The sequence below is a fragment of the Neophocaena asiaeorientalis genome, unplaced genomic scaffold, assembly GCF_003031525.2.
Source record: "Neophocaena asiaeorientalis asiaeorientalis breed wild unplaced genomic scaffold, Neophocaena_asiaeorientalis_V1.1 scaffold99, whole genome shotgun sequence".
Taxonomy (NCBI): Eukaryota; Metazoa; Chordata; class Mammalia; order Artiodactyla; family Phocoenidae; genus Neophocaena; species Neophocaena asiaeorientalis.
This window is the reverse complement of record NW_020173022.1, coordinates 2828273-2850429: the sequence shown is the minus strand read 5'-3', so window position 1 is coordinate 2850429 and position 22157 is coordinate 2828273. Positions and strand designations below refer to the sequence as shown.

Below are 22157 nucleotides of genomic sequence, written 5' to 3'. Positions count from 1 at the left end.
AGAAATAATACTATATGACAGGTAAAATCCCATCTAAGGTAATGAAGTTGTTAAATCTGTGGGATGGTGAAAACAGGAGAACAAGAGTGGCAATAGCTGTGTAACACAGTTCTGATGAGAAAATCAAACCAATGCAAATAAATGGTTTTTTATACTATGAGACTTGCTGTAACACAATCCTTACATTAAATCACATTACATTTTTTTTCTCTCTAAATACTCTCATAACAATTCTGCTAGTTTTCTTTTTTTTTTTTTTCAGAAGATGGAATGTCTTAGGAGCCTTCTAAAAGTTTTAAAGAATTAAATGTTTTTTGGCCTAAATCTTATTATACCAGGACTAATAGCTCGCATGTAGCTAACACATATCATCATATGTCTCACTTGACCATCAACAGTGTGTGAGGTATATAGGGCAAAAAGTAGTATTGGCCCTATTTTAACAAATGTAGAAATTAAGACTCACAGATTTTTAAGGGACTAGCTCAAAACCAGTTAGGTAATAAATAGTGAAGCCTTTAAGCTTGGTAAGAGCCAGCATTCTTAGTATTACACCATTACTGCCTCCAAAAGGCAAGCAGATATATTAGTCTTAATAGTGAACTGTGCTTTAGAAAGTTTTAGAGTAAGTGTTATCAAACTTCAGAGTAAGATATGTAGGTTTTTTTGCGTGATACAATATATTGTTTACTTATTTTGCTTTAATACGCTGTATATGGCTTACTGCAAATTGGTATTTAGATTGCTTGGAGAACAAGTTGCTAAAAATTTATTAACACATTAAGTAACTAATTAGTTCACTACCATTAAATTCTTTTAAGTAGTTCATTAAGTTCACTACAGATTAATCCAGTTGTATAAAAAATGAGGATGAGTGGGATAATCTCAGTCTAGAAGGGTTTATGTCTGATGCAAATCATTTATTTAGCTAATTAATCAATGTTTATATACATGATGCTATTATTTTATGCCTATAAATGAATCTCCATATATTAGTCTTAGTTGACTTATTTGTTTAGACTTTTTAATAGAGAAAACTTCTTTCTAGCCGTAAAAGGGCAAGGAAATTCGGTTCCACTGCTTGGACACTAATAATTTGCATTTCCCAAGGAAAATTGAATTAGGTTTTATTAGTAAATTGGGCCTATAACTTTTAAGGCCAGATTCTATTAGATTATCACACATCAGCATTAGCAAATTGTAAACTTTACTGAAATATAGAAATACAAGCCAAAAATCAAGGCTAAGAATCCTGTAAACCTGGGAAGATGTTTTATCCTAGAGAAATTATACTGACTTGAAAAAGTATTTTAAGCGATTTACTTTCCTTTGGAAATTTAGAAACAAGAGAAGAAGTTGGTGACAGGCTGCTCTCATCAAATTCGTGTTAATTTTCAATCTGGTGATCTGAGCTAAGTTTTTGGAGGTATGCATGTTAGCTATATGTAAAATCCAAAGATGCTCCCAAAGGAAACCAAATTTATTGTCACTTTATTAGGACTTTCATTTAGGAGAAGAAATTCAGCATAATTGAGTCTATAAATGAAAAAAGTAATCTGAATATGACTAGATCCTGTAAAAATGTTAACACATCAGTTATGGTATAGCTTTGTACTAGAAGAAATGAATGGGAGTTAGTCCATTCATGACTAGGAAGTTCATTATATCACCACCATTTAAGAGTGATTATCCAATGTTAAAGTTCATACATTTTTATACATATTAATAGCATTTTTGTTGGCTGTACAGATATATAAAAATTAGTTATAAATTTAAAAAGAAAGTAGAAAGTCCTTAAGCAAAGGTGACTGCTTTTATGACATATTTGACCTATGAAATGCTCTTATTTTCAAAAAAATTATGGGTTTTTTTTAAAAGGAATAGGATGTGGATTACCATTACAATATTATTTGTTTGTTTGTTTATTTATTTATTTATTTATGGCTGTATCGGGTCTTAGTTGTGGAACGCAGGATCTTTCCTTGCAGGATCTTTTGTCATGGCATCTTTTGTTGCGGTGCACGGGCTTTTCTCTAGTTGTGGCACACAGGCTCCAGAGCGCATGGGCTCTGTAGTTGTGACATGTGGCACTGTAGTTGTGGAGTGCAGGCTCAGTAGTTGTGGTGCGTGGGCTTAGTTGCCCCGCGGCATGTGGGATCTTAGTTCCCGACCAGGGATCGAACCTGAGTCCCCTGCATTGGAAGACATACTTAACCACTGGACCACCAGGGAAGTCCCAGATTACCATTACAAAGTCTTGCTTATTCGTAGTCTAATGAGAAATTTAAAATTATAAGCAATTTGGTTGATAAGCACCACCACCCCCTCCAAAAAAATAAAAGAGAGAGGAAAACAGAGCACGTCATCTTTTATTTCCCTTAAGTCTGGATTCAATGATACTGAGCTTACTCCTAAACTCAGGGACAGGGTTGATTGATTCTAGCCCATCTGTGTTTTGATTGATATAACAATGTGATTTAAGTATTTATGAATAATTGTTTAAAAGTCCCTATATTAGAAATATTAAACATATATTAGAAATGTTAAACATGTTTTTTCTTAAATATTTTTAAAAAACAGACGAAACCTAAAGCCTATGGGTTTTTAAATGTAATATTAATTTATTCCCGTTTTCTCCATATTGCCCATAGTCCTACCAGATGTGCTATTACAAATAGCTCACCCCTCAGATATGAGCCATATGGGCTCTGTAAACTGATTTGCACTTATTTTGAATAGGAATTGTACAGATTACAAATGAATTATTAAGGTAAATATATATTGCCAAATAAATCTAAGAGCAAAATATTAAACTGTAGTAAATGAGAAAGGAATGTGCAAATGAAGACCTGCCTGTTTTAATAAGTTTAGTGGTTACCTCCTCAGTTTCAACCAAAAGAAAAGAGTTTTTTTCTTTTTTTTGTTGTTGTGTTGAAAAAAAAAAAAAGTCTTTAAAACTGCTTACAGAAGTATCTAAGACAAAAACAAGGAAATATAATGTTCTAAACTCTGCCAGTCCAAACCATTTGAGCTGCTATGACAGCTCATAAAACTGAGAGTAGTTTTTAACTGGGCTCTGTTTTACATTGCCAAAGTGAATTTTCCTTGCAGGAAGTAGCCAGAGGGTTTATTTAGTTTCCAATCCAAGGCTTTGATCTTTCTGTACTGTCACATCTCGGGTTACATAGCCCTTTTTCACTGCAGTAAATCTGCAACCATTAATGAGAATAAAATTTCCTCCTCCTTGCTGATCACTTGCTGTTAAATGCCAAAGCACAGCCAACTGCATATTTGCAGATTTCAGCTACAATGTATGAAAACAGGGCAATCAGTTTAAACTTGTTGTCTTTGTAATTCATTTTATTGGGCTTTCTTCCTTTTTAAGTGACCTATTTTATCAAGTAAGTGGTTGCAAGGCCAAGCCTGGGAGAAAGATTTAGAATGCTAATAAGCTGAGAGGAGAAAGGTGTGCGTGTGTTGGGGAGGCAGGGTACGGGAGTGGTTGCACATGCACGTGCACTGCCATTAATGCTCAAATTGGGTCTGCTTTCGTGCTCTTGAAAGACCCGACCTCTCTTTCCGCTCAAATAAAGTAAGCTGGTTTGTTGTTTCTTTGATTATGTTGTATGTTGTTTCAACATAAATTTGTACTTAATGAGTTTATTTAATAAGTCAGAACATTACTTTTCACTTTCAACTTCAGAGAAGATTTCATAGTATTTAAAGGAACTTAAAGGATTTCAAAAAACTTGATCTCTACATTGTAAGAGCTATTCTTAAAGTAAAAAGAACATCATTATAAGTATCCACTGAACCATCTTACCAAATGGGTCCTTACAAATATTGGAAATATTATAAATATCTGTTGAATAAATCAATGGAAATTCAAAATCACATTTAAGCAAGCTGAATTTTATACATTATTAAATATATGCATCTTCAGACTGAAATACAATAAAATCTCATTTTTTACTGCAATGAAACCTCTCAGTTGAAGCATTAACTATTTGATTCAGTTAATATACGTTGTTAAATTTATTTTTCACTTATACCTTTTATCTTTACTACCGTCTTATTTTGTGGTTGGCAACTAAACTTACCTCTGTCAAGAAATTCACTTTTAGAATGCCATTTTAGATGATAGCCATTGATAAATATATTTTATTAATATATGTTGATATAGATCATATTAATCTACATAAATATGAAATATGCTAAAATACATGAAAGAAAGAAATCAGCTTCTATTTTCTCACCATTGAAGCCAGTTACTACTATCTTATAGCTGTCTGTTTTCACAAAATAAATTATTTCTATTTTCATAAAAATCAAAATGTTGGGATAAATCGACAGTGCATAATACCCATGCATTGATTTAGACAACTATCATAGAAGGAGTAACTGAAAATACATTGAAACACAGAATAAGATTTCTAACTTGGGGGCAATAAAGTCAGATCTGATAAAACAGAGGACCCATTTTGGGGAAAGTGTCAGTTTTTAGTTACCCCAATAAGAAAGGAGGGTAAGAAAAGAATGGCTTGAAAATTTTAGGAGAGGGGGAGGTACAGCACTACCCTAGGCCTTTTCAGAAGGTATTTAGTATAATGTAGAAATGCTGAACTTTAAAATTATAGCTTGTACTTTTTTTTTTGCAGTACGCTGGCCTCTCACTGCTGTGGCCTCTCCCGAAGCGGAGCACAGGCTCCGGACGCGCAGGCCCAGCGGCCATGGCTCACGGGCCCAGCCGCTCTGCGGCATGCGGGATCCTCCCGGACTGGGGCATGAACCCATGTCCCCTGCATCGGCAGGCGGACTCCCAACCACTGTGCCACCAGGGAGGCCCAATAGCTTGTACTCTTAGAATTATTGCGTTTTCAAATAAGCCTATCTACGTGTACTTAAACTGTAACATGAAAGTTTGCATGTGGGCAAAAAATGGTAGAAACTAAAGCAGTTTTAGACACTGTATCTGAGGGTGGTGGGGACTGTTCAAAGTTTGCTTCTTTGTTTTTCTAATAGTTTAAATCTGCATCAGACAGTCCACAGTCCATCCAAAATTCTGGACATGAAAGTCCACAGAAAATTTCTGCACAAAATAAACATATTTTTTAAAGTTTTTGTTGTTCTTTAAAAAGAAAAAGAAAAATCTTAAATAAGTGAAACTGCTCCAAAGAGTTTGTTTCTGTAACATGAACCATCCAGTCCAGTTTTAAATGAAATTACTGGAAAGGAATAGAAACAATGCAGGCTTCAATGCCGTACAGACTCAATCTTTATTCTAATTGTATAATTTGAAATATTATTCTCTAAAATAGTTTCAAATCTGTCTATAATCTGAGATATGCTGATTAATAGTAATGCTGGCATTTATTGAAATATATTTACTGAGTGCCAGGCAGTATGCTAATTGCTATCATTACATCCCTTATCTAATTTGATCTTCACAGCAGCTCAGGGAAGGAGACATTAAGAAAACCCAAGCTTACTGAGTTAAGCAACTTGCCCAAGTTATCTCCCCACCTCTCAGTGTCTACTCTTATTTTTACCCCACCTCACTCTCTTCCCTCTGTTACAGGCAAGGAAGTGCCCTTTTTTTCAAAGTCCAGTTGGTTCATTTTGCTCGGAACCCCATCCCTTCTTACCTTCCTAAGGACTTCTTTCATGTCACCACACTTTTCCCTTCTGCTAGATCGTTCCTGTCAGAATATAAACACAATGTGGAATCTCCAACGTCAAACTCTCTTTGCCCCAACATCACATTCCAGCTACTACCCATTTCTCATTTCTCTTCATACAGTGCATCTCAAAAGACTCCCACTCACTCTGCTGTTTCTCCAGTTTTGTCACAATCGCTAGTAATCTTCATATTGCCAAATCCATGGACCTTTCTCATCTTTAACTCTCAGCAGTGTTGGACACAGATATCCAGGCCCTACTTTTTGAAACTCCCTTCTTTCAGCTCTCAAGATACCCTGCTTTTTTAATTTTCCTCCGAAGATCTTCTCCATTCCTTCCCAATGTTGTTCTCTGCTGGATATTCCTCCTCCTTTTCACCTTTAAATGCTGGTTACTTCAGGACTTCAACCCTGTTCTCTATCCATATCATTTTGGGGAGCCCTCTTTTCTAATTTCACCCACTACCTAGAGGATTTCATCCAGATCCCATGGCATTAAATACTATCTGAAGGCTTGTATTTTTATCGGATGCCTCTCCTCTGAGCACCAGCTTTATTCCTCTCACTACTTAACATACCCAATTGAGTGTTTAATAAAATCATCAGACTTAACTTTTGATTTCCTACATGCAAATAGGTGCCTCCTCTAATCTTCCATCTCAGTAAATGTCACCACCATCCAGTAGTTCAAGCCATAAGCTTTGGAGTCTTCCCTGGTTCCTCCCTTTTCTTCACCATTACCACTCTCCCCAGTGCGAACCATCTGCAAGTCCTGTTGTTTTCATTTCTAGACTGTCTGAAATTTGGCCTTTTCTTTCCATTTCCACCGTTAGTACTCTAGTCCAAGCCACTATCATCTGTCACCTGAACCATTCAAAATAGCCTCCTAATTAATTTCCCTGCTTCTGCATTTATCTTCCCTTGCAATCCATTTTCCCCCATAGTAACCATCGTGATCTTTTTAAAGTGTAAATCATATCATTTCAAATGTATAATGTGTAGTATTTATTAACTATATAATCAAGATGTATATATAGGGCTTCCCTGGTGGCACAGTGGTTGAGAGTCCACCTGCCAACGCAGGGGACACGGGTTCGTGCCCTGGTCCAGGAAGATTCCACATGCCGCGGAGTGGCTAGGCCCTTCAAAAGGCAGTTTTTTATGTTATGTAGGTTACTAAAAAATTACCTATATAGCATAGGCTCCTACCAACAATTTTATAATACAAGCACATAATACTATATATACATTTTTTTTTTTTTTTTTTTTGCGGTACGTGGGCCTCTCACTGTCCCGTGTCCCCTGCATCGGCAGGCGGACTCTCAACCGCTGCGCCACCAGGGAAGCCCAAAATATAATTTTTTGAGATGACTTAAAGTATCCTATTTATTATTCTTTATATCACTTTTTAAAAACATCTTTAAAGGTAATAGTATTATCGTGCTTAGAAAAATAATTAAGGAATTAATACTAAGTACAGTGTCAGTTTTTATACATCAGTGTTCTTCAACATGTTCCTGCTAACTTTTGTGTTATTCTCACACCTTGATTAAATAAGGGTGTGTGTATGTGTGTCCCAATGAAATAAACATCTTAAACGTTTTTGATTTGTCCTTAATCTTTAGAGGACACAAATTAATCATTAGAGAAGAATGCCGTAATGTCTTAAATAGACACTTTTTTTTTAAGAGCATGCTATTTTGAGTGTTGTCATTTGTTAACTTCTGTTACAAAAGATTCTACCTTTAACATTTTCTTACAGAAGAAAAAATCAGATAATCTGAAGACAATAGTATTTGTCAATTATATCTCAAAGCCAGAAAAAAAATAAAAATAATTTTAAAAGACACTGTGATGAATTTTCTTAGATTGAAAAGTAAACAGATTTATAGATTCGTATTTTTGCATTTTAACCTAAGCAGTGCAATATTTGACAAAGAATCACATTATTATTAAAATACAACCTCCTGAGTTATATAGGCTGTTTAATAAGTCACTGTTTTTTTTTTTTGACACTGATCTTTAATGGTCTGGTAATTCACTAGAATTTAGTTACTTCATTATAACAGTAAGCACTTTGAAGGGATTAATTCAGACAGTAGCTTTTCATAGCTTTGTAATAGAATGTCTCTTTAGAAACACATCAATGCCCTACAAAACATAATTTGAATAATTGTGAGATTTGAAGAGACATTGTATCAAAGAGTTTGATTTAAATGTTGGGTTCTGATGCATCCCATCTCATGAGCAAAGGTTTACGTAGGTAGGTAGGTAGATAGGCAGATAGATATTCCCAAGGAAATAAGTTACAAAACATTTTAGTCCTTGAATGTTTTTTAATGCTGATGTCATAGCTGTTGATGAATTCTCAAAACTTTTAATTGAAAGGGTTTTAGATTTGTTAAAATCATTAGGTTTTCTCATTTTTTAAAAAAGGCAGTAAACCTCCATTGAGGGTTATGGAAATGGAAAGGAAGTCTGGAGTTAAGGGGATTAACTATGACCTATAATCCTGTGGATTTTACCTGTAGGGATTTTAGGCCAATGTGCAGTCTTTCAGCAGTAGCCCAAATCACTTGGTAATCTTGTAAGTACTCAGCGCCTCTGCCAACTAAATATAACTCAGACCTACTTCAGAGAGGCAAATGCGGCATTCTGTAATAGAATCTATTTTCAAATGTGGCCTTGTTTCTGTATTTGAGAAGAAGGGTTAGTATTTTTCTAAACTTTATACTTTTATCATTAAAGTTAATTATTGGTGAGTGTAAAATCTATGTATGGCTATGTTGCTTTTTACATAAAAGCTACACATTTCAGACTAGAGAGGCATGATCAACAAATGGTTTCTTGTGCCTGTAATCAAAGTTAAACATTTTAAATAATTAGTCTTTTGAATAGACTTATAGAGAGGAGCATAATTAATGATTTTCTGAATATCATCTCTTTTGTGGACATAAGTCAGCATTCTATCTCAAATAATATACCATACTTTAATATACTTTTAAGCCTATTTTCTTTGTTTATCTTTATCTTAAGTTGATACATCCCACTTTTTCAGAAATTCTTTCCATTTCAGGTTTTTCCAGCCAAAAACAAAGCACCTTCATATTGGCCTGTCAGAAATTGAAAGGCAAAACAATCTTGAAAAGGAATCCAGATTCCTTTTTCAGTGGCTAATTTAGCGCCCCTCAAATGTGAAAGGATGGGAGGAGGCTCCTATGAACATAGTTAGGCAAGTAAATTTTTAAATTGCAACTGTAACTTAAATTGATACAAGAAACCCCACAAAGCTATATTTACATGGGTACTTAAACTTCATGTGGAGATCTCTTTTGAGGTGGCAAATAAGCAGGAATTCTTAAAAGTCTCAAAAAGTTTTTTAAAAAGGTTTCTGGGTTTTAAGGACTTTATAAATATTGGGCTATTACAGTTCAGCTCATTCTCTGTATATATACTAAGGGGAAAACAGAAACTATGTCAATATCCTACAGTTGAATTTTGCCTTTTTCTTCTAAAATCTGAGGGAGAGAAGTACTGTTTGCCATCAGCAAGTGTGTACCCTAGTCATTTTAAATCAATTTGTAATCTTTCCTTGTCCTGCATACTTGAAGTAACTAATATGGATATACCTATGTGCTAGTTGGAAATACTGCTTAAAACCCTACACTGCCTTTAATTTAAAAAATGTATAGTGCATTCCCGTCTCCCTGAAGAATTCTCCTCATGGCTACCCAGCTCTGCTTATGTGTCCAGTATTGTCAGGTTGGCACCACCCCAAGACAGTGAACATCACAGAATGAAGATACCCCACCCTAAACACTTCTGTGACCCTGTGCCCTTTTCAAAGAAAAGCCAACACTACAGCATTAAACCTAAGTGCAGGAATGTATGCAGTGTGGGAAGTGATGATTTGTGTGAAATAACTAAAAACCTTACCCTTGATTTACTACTTTCAAAATAAAGTCCCTGAATATAAAATAAGATGAAAAAGCATGTAAAGAGACTTTCCCAGTATTATTCATCCCTAAAGGTGTTGTATCGTTTGCATCTATCTTGACATAGAATCTGAAGGGTTTTGATTGAATAATTTTATTTATACAAGCAGTCCAGTCTCACTATGGTAAAGGAAGATATGATTGGCCATGGCATTATTTTAGTGCAACAACAATTAGTTGCCTATGTGTAGGCATAAATCTCTATGAATTATGTAAGAACCCTGTAAAGGCAAACAGAAAGCATGTGTAAGAAGCATGCCAAGTATGATAGAGTATCTCTTAACAGTCTAGATTATATGGCAGGAGCCAGAATTTCTTAAGTATTTTCTAGGGAAGCCTCTATCATTTTCATATGTCATAACAATAACACCAAGTACATACTACAAGAGTCTTTGTACTGTTCTTGTAAAAGACCTGGAAATATAATAATCTCAAGGCAGAGAGATGTTAAAAGGGATAGCCATTATTCTTACTTTACCGAAAAAAAAAGAAAAAGAAATCATGACAAAGAAAGTTACAGATTTAGATGGAGACGAGTTATATCAGTAGAGACATAAATTATATCCAGATATTCTGGTTTTGGGGTCATTGCACCCCACTAACTTTAATAAAATGCAGGAGTTGTTGATAAGTTCATACTTAAGTTAGTGTAGCTGAATTTGTAAACATAATTCCTAGTCCTTAAATTAAGGGAGAAAAATGCCCTTGTACATCAGTGATAAAGAAAAAAAAGTATGTTTCCTTATGTTGCTTTAAAAATAATAATTTTAAAATATGGTAATAGGGCGAAGTCAGAAAAGTAATTGTTAGAATCATATACTTCTGCATTGAAGTCTACACGGGATTTGCTTGGTGTCAATGCAGTGTGTGCAAAAGGTGCTTAGCCCCATTCTGTGAAGAAACTGTTAGAAATACCTTGTTTCATCATCAGAAGACTGCAATCTGGTTGATCAGGATGACTTCAATCAGTTTGTATCTTGACAATCTAAAATTAGCCTTAGACTTAAGTAGAAAATGAATTTACCTTTTTTTGTACAGACCTATAATATAATAAATACATTATCAAGGGCCAAGAGAGTTTATGAAATTTAAGAGTAGAGATTTACTTTAGTAACTGTTCTTCTAGTGCTAAATGCATTGCTGGTGTATTATGTAGTATATGGAGATCCTAAGTGCTCTAGAGGATACTAAATAACTATTAAATAGTTATCTGACCTGTATTGATTACTGAAATTACTGAAGGCTGAAAGTATCTATATAACACTGCCCAACATAGATGTTTTAATTATGCTAAGTGAAATAAGTCAGACACAGAAAGAAAATACTATATGATATCACATATGTGGAATCTAAAAAATACAGCAAATTAGTGAATAAAACAAAAAAGCAGACTCAGACTCACAGATATAGACAAACTAGTGGTTACCAGTGAGGAGAGGGAAAGGGGAGTGACAAGATAGGGGTAAAGGGGGGAAAAGGTGTTTTTATTGGATTATATGAAATCGTGTGTAAAACTTGAAAATTGTAAAGCACTATAGAATTTAAAGAATCATTCCATTTAAATTTTTTATTAAAAAAATAAAGTATCATAATAATACAAGGAAATGCCTGTTGTATATTTGATATTATAAACTTATTTTAGAATCGAACTTTCAAACTTTGATGCTTAGCTACTTAAAAACATGCACTTTTAATTTGTTTAAATATAGTTTCTATTATCCATACTTGTGCCCTCAATTTTAGAAAAATATTACTTAGTCTGATTTAGCTACATAAAAGGTCCTTATCAATCACCACTTGATTTTTATCAGCCAAAGGTAATTTGCAGGCTATTTAGCCTAAAAATTATTGAGACAAATAAATGAATAAGTAGACTAGGGCATAAATTGGAAACTTTACATTAAGCTTATATGTGATAAGATTTTTGAGATTTTTTTTTTACAACTAACATTTATATACCTCTTATGAAAGGTAGTAAAAGAAAAAGTTTCAAAGCGATATAAAAATATTCCAAACCGTATTATTTATTTAAGGACGTCAGACAAGGTTTTAACAGAAGCTTAACATTAATTTTTAATTTACAAGAGACTGATATGTCAGTAGGGGTAGCATGCATATTAGATAGTGGTATTACCTCTTTGATTATATCCATATGTCAGATTTCTGTCTGCTTTATAAAGAATGATGGGAAGTTGATATAGCCCATTATGTATAGTACTTGTGATAATTTTAGGTTCTATTCCATCTCTTGAACTTGTTCATTTTGATAGTGCATTATCATTCTAAGATTCTGGTTGGTGTTTAAATTTCAGTAACTGAAGGTCATTATTCATATTTTAACTGGACTAAAAAGTTTTTAATGCTAGCATTAACTTTTGAATTATGCTCGAGCTCTTAGACTTTACAGCATGTTTAGTTTCTTTTCATTTCTTATTAGTATTTTTCAGTATTTAGTAGTCTCCTGCTCCCACCTCCAACAAGAACTCTCCTCTCTGTTCAACATCAGAAACATTTTCCTCTTTGGCATGTGCTTTTAGTTCCCCAAGCAGTATAAGCAAATTGGAAAGTTCAGCTGTCATTCTTGGAAGGTCATAGATCACACTAGCAGCCTGAGTAATCCAAGAGGTTTTAAGTATCATAGCATTTAGTTTAAAGTGAAATTTGCTCTGACAGAGCTGGCAGACCAATAGGAAAAAGAAATATTTGTGCTTGGAGAAGTGCATATGTAGAGACCAAGAGTCTAACTGATGGCTGGAAGTGATTTCAGTCTAAAAAAACAAATCATTAAGAGAGTGCATAGGGGTAAAATACACAGTTCATATTTTAAAGAGTCTCAAAATGAACCAGCAACTAAGGTTAGCATTACATAGTAATTAGCTGTGGTGTTCAGACTTTAACTCACTCAGTACCAGGCAGTATGGTTAAACTATCACTGTGAAAACATCGCTACTTAAACTCTCTACTTTAAACCTACAGCAGTAATTTTTGTACCTTAAAAAACCAAAGTATTATGACAGGTTATATAAATGTTGAACCAGTAACAGACAAACAATTATTTAAAAGAGGTGCTAATGACTAAGTTTATTGACCTAGGGGTTAGTTAAGCAGCTCAGCAAGTTCCCTTAACATTTGGTGGTGTGAACTGAGGCATTCCTTGATATTATAGAACTGCTAATTTCAAGAAGTCCTTGTACTTAATTGAAGAAATGCAAGTTAAAGATGACAAGATGGTATACTTTCATTAAAAGATTGCTATAAAAATTTTGAGACCATTATAAGTTTCAGTAAATATTCACTTCAGCATCATCACATCTGATGGCTTCTATTAGGCACCTATTAGAGTATTATTTCTGTTAATTGCTACAAATAAGGGAAAAAAATCTTCTAATGGCTCCAGTTATTTCTTTCAAGTCATTGTTCTGTTCAAGAAAGCCAATTTTGAGTCACAGGAATACAAGGTTTATAAATTCTTTCCTTAGATGTGCAAAGCAGATTAATAAGAGTAGAATAGAAGGAACTCCAGCAAGATGGTAGACTGACCTGACTTGGAAGGGCCCCCTCCTGTATAGATATAGAAAAGGTGGACAAAATATAACCCCAAGTGACACACAAACACAAAAGAACCACCACAAGAATATTGAACTAGGTATAGGTTATATGGTATAGGAAGATAGAGCTGAATTCCCTATATAGAGCCTGGAACTTCAAAGGGCTGCCTTTTTCTCATCAGTTGAAAAGAGGACTAGATAATTTTAATTCACCAGCCCAGAGAAGTGGCTAAAACTTGTCTTCTGCCCTAAGACCCTAGAAGGGGAGGATAGTCACCCATGAGGAATAGGAATCATACGCTTGCTTCATGAACACGCGTGGGGTCAGAATTTATACTATACATTTAATTCAGGAAACCCCAAGTCAAGAAATTATCATTAAAATGGCTTCAGGACAGTGAAATTCCAGGACCTTGATATATTATAAACAAATACAGAACCTCTCTGTAGAAGTATCTCGAAGCTCAAGGGCCAGCAGACAGGCAAAAAAGAAAAAAATGACTAAGCTCGTGAAGAAAGGGACCGTCATGAAGAAGAATTGTCAGAGGCAACAGTAAAAGAGTAAGGATGCCCAAGAACTAGAGTTAATAGAAGAATCTCAGTGAGACTATAAATTTAAAAAAAATAATAAAAAGGGATAGAAGACTTAATCCAAAGATGATATAATATGAAAAAGTACCAACTGTAACATCTCCACATAAAAAAATATAATCATTAAACTAGGCTCTGGAGATGGGTTAAATAACAGATTAAGATGTATAATTGTAAATTGAATGGTATTAGAAGAGCGTCAGTGAAATGGAATTTCTTTCCATTTGGAATAAATCAGTGACTATTTTACACATGCTTCCTCCATCATTAGTACAAATTAGTTTTTATCTGAAGCATCTCAGTATAGTAACTAAATTGAAAGGATTTGTCCCCAAGATGGTATTTTCCCCTTAGAACTGACAGATGTCTTTTTCAAAAAAATTTTTTTAATAAGTTCCAGATGAGTACATTAAATACAACCTCCCACTACTCCTATCATTTATAATTTTGAAGAAAATATTACTTAGTTTGATTTCACTAAAAATATGATTCTTTAAAATTGATAACCATGCATATAAAAGATTAAGAGTAAAAGAAAACTAAATGGAAAATGACAGCTAAACTTGATACATATTGGTGAAACTCATTAAAAGACTGCTTCACTCTGCTCATTTTCTCTATAATACAAAGGCTCAAGTCAAAAGCAATCAGTAACACTTTTGAGCAACCTAAAATATATATTATTACATTTAAATTTATAGAAACAAGATGCTATTGACAGGTTCAATGAAAAGTTTAGAAGTTTTCCTATAATAGTAGTACTTTAACATGCAAGTTCATTACATTTTTCAGTGTCCAAGACAATCAGCATCTTCTCTCATTTTTATAGGCCTCCACATTCACAAAACTTTTTTGCATATGAATGATAGTGATTCCTATTTAACTCTAAATTGTTTCACATATATAAAGACATCGATTATATGAAAAAGCAATGGAAACCACATTCTATCAATGTTAAATATGCTGAGAAGTTTAAATTTGATAAAGCTTGCTTTAAAACTTTGTAAAAGTACGATACTCGGTGATAAAACAAGCTCTCCATCTAGCGGTGGATCTCTAAATTGCAAACATTTAGATCTTGATTTAGTAATACGTCACTATACAAATGTTAGGTATTATTTTATAGGCATTATGTCAGTCAATCCAGACTTCTCTTATTGCTCTATATGAATTTCAAGAAAAAATGCTCTCTTCTGCCAGAATAGCCCAACTCTTCCTGTTCAGTACAGGGACAAACTACTTCTACGGTTTGATTTCATCTACATGGAATACTACAGCCTCTTATTTATTTGATGAAACATATCCCCATATTAAAGGGGCAAAAATTGTTTCATTCCAGTTAACTATAACCTCAAATTTTTGGCCAGTTTTGAAGTTCTTTCTCTTCATTCTCAGTTCCCAAATAGTAAATGTATAACTTAAAACTCCATTTCAAAAGAGAAAAGATACCATTTTTTGTCATGAAATGTAGCATATTTGATCATTGTTAGTTCTGCCAGTGCCTCTACAGACTCGCATTACTTCACATATGGACAGCCATAATATTCTTAAATGTTCCCCATGCTTTTGCCTCTCAACCCCTTGTTCCGCAGTTACCTTTTTGAAACACAGAAGTAAGTTGTTCTTGGTCCCCTTCTTAAAAACATTGACAGCTCTCCAAAAGTATGTGGTTCTTAGTATGGCATATGAAGAGCTTTTAAAATCTAGTCCTAACCTCCCTTTCTAGCTTTATCTTCTGCTACTGCTTACATTGCAAACCTAAGACTTTGACCATAACAAATCATTTGCTCTTCTTCAGCCCTTTCTCTTGCTCAGGCTGCTACACCATCAGGAATTCTCTCTCTCTCTCCACTTGTGAAATCCTACTTGTCCTTTAAGATTCATCCATTCATGCAATCAAACACTTTTTGAAATCCCACGCCATGTCAGATACAATACTAGATGCTAGTGATATAGCAATGAATAAGATAGTCCTTACCATTCATGGTGCTTACAATCTAATAGGAAATGAAGACAAAAAATAAAATATAATGTCAGGAAATGACAGATACATTAAAATCAAAGTATTTTCTATAAAGGCTTTCTAGTTCTTGAGATCCTTCTGTAACAATTTGTACATATCTCTAATACACTCTCACATTATGTTATTTGGTCCTATTCTACTCTGTAGTAGTTTATAAATGTACTAGGGTAACACAGCACATTATTATCAGAATTTTGTTCCATATTAGTTGCCTCCAATCCATGGTCAGGGACCATGTCTTGTTTATTATCGCCTTCCAAGCAATACATCTTTTTTTTGGCATTGACTTCCAACACTATACTTAACACATTATAGAAAGTCATGTACTATTTGAATGGGTGGGTGGATGGATGTACAAAAGATCACTATTACGTAGACCTAAATTTCCCATGACAAATCATACTTAAGCTGATAAATTTATAACCTAGTTGGAAAGGAAGATAAACATACTGATTTTGGTTCTATGATCAGTATATTGGAGTAATTAATAAAAAGAATGAACTGTTCTAGGAGACTGTTACTAAATTATTTCATGCAGTGTTATAATGTCCTGGAGCTGTATCCTCCAAAAAATCTTAAGTCCTTTCACTTAATGATCCCAAAAGAATTCCAGCCTTCAGTATTATCTTATGGATCACAAAGATAGGTAGTTAATAAGTGTCATTGTTCCCTACTTGTAAGTATATTGTCATAAAGGATTTTGTCCTAGGGAGAATAGAATCCCCAAAGAAAGACCCAAGCTAAAAAGATGCAATTCAACATGGTAGTTGTAAGTTATAAATTTCATGTGTGTCTGTATGTATATACACACACAACTATACACACACATATGTAAGCTTACACACACATATGTAAGCCAGTCAATGTAAGCCATTTTGTGATAATGACTCCTTAAAAATTTTGTTCAGGATCAACACAGTTTTGGCCTACATTAGCAGAGAGTCAGAAATGGGATCTCATTTTTATCTTCTGTACTGGTTTCAGACCATATCATAAGTACCACATTGTTTTCAACTTCTTTATTTTAAGGTTAATACTGAAAAAATTGAAATGCTTTAGAAAACAAATGATTTTAGAGACCATGTCATGAGGATTGATTAAATGAGATTTGTGAAATAGTCATATTAAGGAATAATTAGACTTCTTGTATGGTTTGAGAAGGTAATTCTAGGACTCATAGAACCAGATTTCAATGGGTGTTAATGAAGAACTTTCTCATAGTTTGGTAAGTCTGTAGAAGGAACGAACTGCCTTGACAATGTAGAGTTATAGAGGTGTTATGACAAGAGCTGTATAGACCCTGTCAAGGATGTTGTGAATGAAAGGGTACACTAGAGTATTTCTAAAAATGTTTCCAAGTCAAAGATTCTATGAGCCTATGAAAAGAGAACTTGGCTTGAATGTATCCTTTTTTATTTTTTCCTGTGTTGTTCACTAATATATTCATTATGTGCTTTGCATTCATTTTGCTGGCCTGGAAATTTCAAAGAAGAAAAAGACTTGTATTGCTTTTATCTAACTTTAATAAAATAATGATAATACTTTTCACTTATGCAGCACTTTTCACCCAAGGATTTCAAAGGGCTTTACAAATATGCACTAATTAAGCCTCACAAACAGCCAGAGGTAGGTGATTTTCTTTCCTTTCTACAGGAAGTAACGTTACTTCCTTTCTACAGGAATGTCAATTCTGACACAGAAGTTTAATCAGAGCCTCGGAGTGCCTAGGATTCCTTACTGGCTGCCATTCCCTTTGTAATATGCTGCATGTGAAGCGTCACTTGTCATGTCTGGATTTCTTTTTTTCACCCTTCTCTGAATCATCTCAAGTTTAGAATTCTAATGAATGATGTTGAAAATTTGTTTGAAGCCTTGTAAATATTACAGAAAATTTAGTCTTCTGCTTGCTGAATGCTAATTAGATTTCTAAATGTTTGTTTAAAAATAAAACCTAGGTGTGGTTTTATATTTGTTGTTGAATTTTAAATATATATTTTTTACTTATAAAGAATTTGTCATTTTTTCTAGGTACCCCAAAATCATTGTTCTTAGGACATAAAACTTAATGGCAGATGGATTGGGGGGGCCTTACCTTTCCTAGTTGTCTTTTCACAACAAACAGTAACCATTTTCTTTAGACTAGAATTATATATTTTCAAGAAGCAGTATTGCATTTTGGTATTTTTCTAATTTAAAGGTCCAAAATATATCTAGACATTGAGGATAAAGGTTAAATGACGCTACATAATTAGTCTTGTAAAGAAAAAGTGGTCTAGTAGTGGCATATTCTACTCGAAAGGGACACACAGCTTTTTTATATAGTTTAGGAGTACCAGGAAGAGAATATGTACGTATGGAGACACACATGCAGTGTTGGATTAAATTCCAATATAAATAGCCAAATATACAAACTCTTCTCTGAAGTAGGATGGTCACACAGGGCACGAGCAGGTACAGCATATCACCACTTAGTTTCTGTTGGTTCTGAGGGTCCCTGTTGAGGGCATGCAAGTGGCTTTAATACTGTGTACTCTAAGTCAAGTCTTAGTGGATCAGGAAAGGACAATTTTTGCTGTGATACTTCCTTTTATCTTCACGTTTCTGTCCCCTTCCAGAAGAATTTATATAATCCGTCTGCTTCTGTTGGGAAAACTTACATTAGGCTCTCCTGGTTTGAACCAGATTCAGCATTAACAAGGCTACATCCTTATCCCAAGGGAGAAAGTAGAGTAAGAGTTCACATGTCCCAGAAGAATATCTATCTCCAGGTTTTAACATCCTGAAAAGTCCAATTTCCTCACTATATTAGAACCAAATGAGAGACTAAAGAATCAAAATATTCTGTATCAGAGTGAATTTTATTTAAAAGATATTAATTGTAGGGATATGGTTGATCTTTCATGATACAAAAGGATATAGAACTTAGAGTACCACCAGAGTACCCACACTGGTCATAATGTTTCACATATTCTTTAAACAGCGATTTGATCTATGATACATGATGGATAATTCCAGAAAAGCTCATTTTAAGAGTTGGTCTCAAATTCTCCTATTTGAAAAATTTCCCCATATGATATTTATGGAAGTTCACAAAAATTTGGTTTTTACACTGTAATACAGAAGTCTCTGGGTTAACTATTGAGTGCATAAATAGAAGTTTATTGCAGTAAACCTGCAGGCTCAGAAAACTCAAACTCAACAGTGTTCAAGATATGGTCTTACTTTCACTGACTTGGGGATGCATATTCTTACCAAAAATTGTGACTAACATATTTTTTAAACATCCATTTGTCAATTTACAATGAAAGTATAACCAGCAGGCAGATCAGATATGTCTTAAGTTTATTCTTTACCCTGTTGGCAAACCATATGAGAAAACAGTAATCAGAAATTTGTTTATTGGTCATAGAAATTAAAAAGTTTTGCAGTTTGAATGTGTAATAACTTTAGACTCAGAACCTTTGTTAATGCCCCTTCCTCAATGAGGACAAGCCTGCCAAAAAGGTCGTATATTCCTGATGGTGTTATAGGTCACCCCAAGGGATTGCTTGGGTTGGTTCCACTACAGCATTGCCTCTGAGGAACTCCTTGTTCTGTGCCAACATGGCTGACAGACACCCTTCTCAGTACCATCATCTTCTTTTAGATAGAATTACGGTCATATTGTTACTCTGTGAGATGTTCTGTTTTGAAGGTACTTTCGCATATTTCTTCACTGATCAACCATATGCCTCTTGTTTCCAAGTTCTTAAAAGAGATCTCACCACAGCCCCTAGATTAATAAAGACAAAATTAACTTGAGTTTTACCGAAGTCTGCTGCTATTCAGCCTCAGAAGAGATGCTAAAACATGTAAAGAGTGGCTGAAGGCAGGTAATAAGTAGAAAGCTGAAAAAGGAAGGAGCTGAAATCCACAAGCTATACAGTCATCCTCTATATAACTGAGAGTTGTTTAGATACATGAGTATTTGATAGCCTTAGTGCTTCAACAGAAAATTTTTCAATGGCCAACTTTTCCTCTAATTTTAAACTGATACAGGTGTGTCTTAGTCGTGGGCTCCATTAATTTCTAAAACATCTTTAAAGCTACCTCTAGAGTAATATTTCCCTTCATCAGAAAATTTAATCTTTCTTTCCATGGGACCAAAGTAGGAAAGGCATACTTGTATTTTGCCATTTCAAAATAAAATTCAGACTTAAAACTTTCAAACAACTTTCAGAAATTACAGACACAGTTTTTGATATAGAAGGAACCCAAAAGTTTGATTTGTCCAGGATCGTTCACTACAAATGCTAACCTAAACCTTATATTTCAGAAATTCCATTCCCCTAAGAGGTAGATTCACATGAATTATATGCCCTTTACTTTTAGTATTTAATCCTATTCCAACACACACATACACAAATTATTTAAAACCTTAACATTTTAATCGTTACTTCTAAAGCGTTTTAACTTAATCTCACTTTGAGTTGTGAGAAGAAATCAGTGCCTGTATGAATATATTTTTTAATCATATTGAGATTTTGCTGATAAAGGGAAAAGTACCTTTCCATCTAGCATTATCTGGAATAATCTTAAATCATTTAAATATATTTATTTTTTCAAAGCTTACATTTCTGGATTATAAATAATTTCTTTTGATTGGAAATAAGCTCCCTAGCATTCACTGCATGCGCTATGCATGAGCATGTTATAGCTGCCATATTTGCCTGGAAAAATAATATCCTGTCATTTCGCTGAGTGTTTAATAATTCTCTGACTCTTTAAAAGTACTTTTTCTTCTAAATGTATTAATAGATGAAAGAAGAATTTTTAAAGTAATATCAGTTTATCCATGTTTCAATCCACCTTTTTAACTCTGAAGGTTATCTTTGGGCTTCTATTATTTCCATAGAATAAATTTATCATTTATAAATTTATAATTATAAATTTGTAATCTAAAATTTATAATTTGCTTGCTGTAACTCAAAACATGTACTATTTAGTAATTTTTTTGCATTGAGGAGTCAGAAGAAGAATTTGCGTATCAAATCTGGCTAACTTTCAAATTTTGTAAAATTCTTTGTCTTCTTTTAGTCATAGGCTTATGGTATGATTTGGCTCCAAGTGAGAGTTTACTGCTAAAACTCAATTGCATGTCCTTACTAATAGTGGATTAGTATCCTGTGAGATAGAGATCTTATTATAAATAACAAAACTCACTTTACTACAGTTTTAATTTTATCATTCCCTAGCAGTGTATTACTGATAGTTGCTAACATGTAAAATATTTTCACATTCTGGCATAAACGCCATGTATGAATGTAATTCATTAAAACGTTTCTGATCTCTCTTTCTCTTTGTCTTGAATGGTACCTGATGACAGAGGTTTTCAACATTTTTAACAGAAGTTATTAGAATTAAATATTTATTAAACACATTTTTATGACTACAGTAATTTAAAGAAGAAAAAAAGTTAATGATAGCCAGCCACATAAGTCACTTTTGCTGCTAGGAAGAGAATTTTGGAGATATAAAGTTCCAGGCCTCTTCTTTGACCTGCATTGGAATGAAAAATATAATAGATTATTCCTTTTTTCTCTTTTTAGCCTTGGAATGGATGGCTTTGGCCAATCGGTTGGCATTCTTGGACGCCCTGCCACAGCTTATGGATTCCGCCCTGATGAACCTTACTACTATGGCTATGGCTCTCGATAAAGTCATCCCTCTCCATTTGTGCTCTCAGCTTAGAAGAGATCTGTGTGGGTTGGGTTAACTTTGAATCTTGGCCTAATAATGCATGTTGATACTATTGCAGGTCTGTGTTTCTTTTTACTTTTCCATACTGTTAGCTGCAGGTTAACTTCGGCCCCTTCCGTCCTATGTTAAGTACAGTTGATGCTTGACACTGTTCACTCATCAAACCACATCCTGATGCTGAATAATATTTACCATGAGACTCAGAAGTGAATGCTGAAAAGCAACTGGACTGGAAAACAAACACTACATTATGTACATTAATTGACTAATTTAATTTCTATTAAAAAGAAGCATAAAGTACAAATGAATTAGCAAAAGTCATGTGTTTCTATTTAATGTGTTTTATTAGGAGTTACATGCTTATGTAGAGTGCATATAATTTTTTTTCCTGTCCTTCCCCCCCTTATAAACTCTTAAGTATTTCACGTGATATGTGCTACCTTTAAAATTTATAAAAGGAGTGTCACCTTTTTTATTTCATGCCATGTGCCTGAAAGGTTGCTTCCCAAAGTTATTAACTATGATTTTTTGATTAACAGTGGAACATATGCCATAATTATGTTATATGTGAGTAGAGTTTCTT

General features: G+C 34.0%; 1 protein-coding gene across 1 annotated transcript in view; it reads left to right on the top strand.

The window, feature by feature from the left end:
• The window catches only part of KIFAP3 (kinesin associated protein 3), a 152450-nt gene extending 130559 nt beyond the window's left edge, over positions 1–21891 (top strand). Inside the window, exon 20 of the mRNA XM_024742440.1 lies at positions 21424–21891. Within this exon, the coding sequence (XP_024598208.1) occupies positions 21424–21532 (109 nt within the window). The 3' untranslated portion in view covers positions 21533–21891. The remainder of the gene's footprint in view (positions 1–21423) is intronic.
• The last annotated feature ends 266 nt before the right edge of the window (positions 21892–22157 follow it).